General features: G+C 31.2%; 1 protein-coding gene across 1 annotated transcript; it reads left to right on the top strand.

Moving 5' to 3' along the window:
• Positions 1 to 453: 453 nt before the first annotated feature.
• On the top strand, positions 454 to 956 carry LOC111400520 (putative B3 domain-containing protein Os03g0619850). Its single transcript, XM_023027930.1, has 2 exons — positions 454 to 516; positions 606 to 956. The coding sequence occupies exons 1-2, from the start codon at positions 454 to 456 to the stop codon at positions 954 to 956; spliced, it is 414 nt and encodes a 137-aa protein (XP_022883698.1).
• The last annotated feature ends 1,257 nt before the right edge of the window (positions 957 to 2,213 follow it).

The following is a 2,213-nucleotide window of genomic DNA, read 5'->3' on the forward strand; positions in this document are numbered from 1 at the left end:
TATTCCATGTAACAATAAGAGAGCAGGTATGGCACATGGGGCGTGTCCTCTTTCAAAATGTGGCAAATAAATTTTCCTCTTTCAAAATGAGGCAAATAATGTTTTCACATGGGGCTAAATGAATAAGAATGAAAAGTACATTTTTTCTAGCCTATATAATTATGTGTTTTCAATATTTACTTACAAGAATTTTTAGCCTTCCAAATTTGCATATCTTACTCCAGACTTGTTGCTGCTTCACCGAAACAGGTCTTTATCTATTTACTCTCTTATATTTTAATTGTATAGTTTTAAGTTATAACTTATTCGAAGATCGACTGATGTATACGAAAAAATCTATAGATGCACACAATCTCTTATTCCTTTTATTTTAATGTTATATAAACTTTTTCAATATGAAAAAAATATGTACATATTATCGCTGTAAAAATCGTACCACTGCAATGCTTCGAAATGGATGTTCCACGTCGTTTTTACATAACTATCAGTAATTCCCTCAATCACGGCATCAATCTGGTTAGTCATACAATATTATTATTTTTTACCTGGAATGATTTTTTCTCATATTTTACTTATACTTTTCCTCCGTATATATTTGTTTATAGATGATTCCTAAAGCGTTTGCGAAAGACTGGAGGCATGAATTCGGCGATACAGTACGTGTAATTGCGTACGATGGTATAATTGCGACAATAAAATTAGAAACAGTTAATGGGAAATTTTATTTAACTGATGAATGGGAGCAATTTTTCGATCATCACAATTTACACGATGGTTATTGCCTAATATTTGAATATATCGAAAATTTGACATTTAATGTGATCATAATGGATGATTCTGGGTTAGAAGTGAAATATGAGTGGGACGTCTCCGAAGAAGGTGAAGAAAGCAACAATTCGAATATGGATAATCCTATATTCGAAGTGAAGTTAACACCCCGTAAATATGGCCATTGAAAAATTGTAATTTTCCTTTTGAATAAATATTTTCATTCTATAGTTGTACTAAGTCTATAATTATGACCTCAAGACTAATAATTCATTCATGGCATTATAGTATATACCGGGAAGATTTGCCATCCAGCATTTGCCAAAATTCGTGCGTAGTGTTAAAATTCACGGCTGTTTACATCAAAATTGGGATATCATCAGAAATTTAAGGCCAAATGGTGTGGTACGATGTCTCGCTATAGGATGGACATATTTTCTCTCCATGAAGGAATTAGAAATGGGTGATACATACGTATTTGAACTACAGAACAACGAACCTCCGGAATTTTTAGTGTACAAAAAAAATCACAGTGATGAAAGTTTGACAAGACTATGAGATTTTTTCATTTTAACTTGTTTTTTGTTTTGGCTATTATTGTATGCAATCATAACGTTTTACTACAAATTTTATGTCTATCTAATTTATTATTATCTAATCTTATTTGATTTACTTTATTTATGTACTTATATATTTTAGCAACATTTAAATAACTTTTAATTTTACAAGAATGAAGAGAGTCCTAGTTATATTAATAATTAGGAAACTAATATAAAAGGTATTAAACTTATAAAAGCTAATTTAAAAGGAATTAAAATCATAAAACACTATAAACCTAGTAAATACGTCCAAAACTATTGTGAAATATGGAAAGATATATTAAAAAAAACTTAATTGAATAAAGGGACAAATGGCAAGGAATCCCAACAAACTGTCAGTCAAATAGACTCCTATTCACTTTGGTGAATGGTGAAATTTTGGAAAAAATTCTGCTCCGGCTGCATTGCGATCACATGGTATATGTTAATGCGGTCACATGGATGTGTGTATTCCTGCCGCTGAGTTCCCTGTGACCGTTTGTGCGACTCCATGAGTGGTTATGCGTTGCAGTTGCGTGCATGTAAGCTACAGCCATTCCATTTCTTGTTCAAGACAAGGTGGTTTACTCCGTTCCATGTTGATCCACATTGTTCTAGCTTGCTATAGCTTCCATTTCCAACTTCTATTTTGGCCCCTAAACTTTCCTAAAGATATTTCATTTAAAGTCGATATAGCAGCCTCAATTGAAAATTAAAGTCTAAGTTGAAATTATCCACAATTTATTTAATTAATAAGTGTAGTCCTAGAAGTTTAATTACAATTATAATTAAGTTTACAACTTTCGTAGTAACTAAAATAAAATTCAAGACTTTATAATAGTTGTAATTAAGTCCAAAACTTTCCTA

Source organism: Olea europaea, chromosome 10, assembly GCF_002742605.1.
Source record: "Olea europaea var. sylvestris chromosome 10, O_europaea_v1, whole genome shotgun sequence".
NCBI classification, from domain to species: Eukaryota; Viridiplantae; Streptophyta; class Magnoliopsida; order Lamiales; family Oleaceae; genus Olea; species Olea europaea.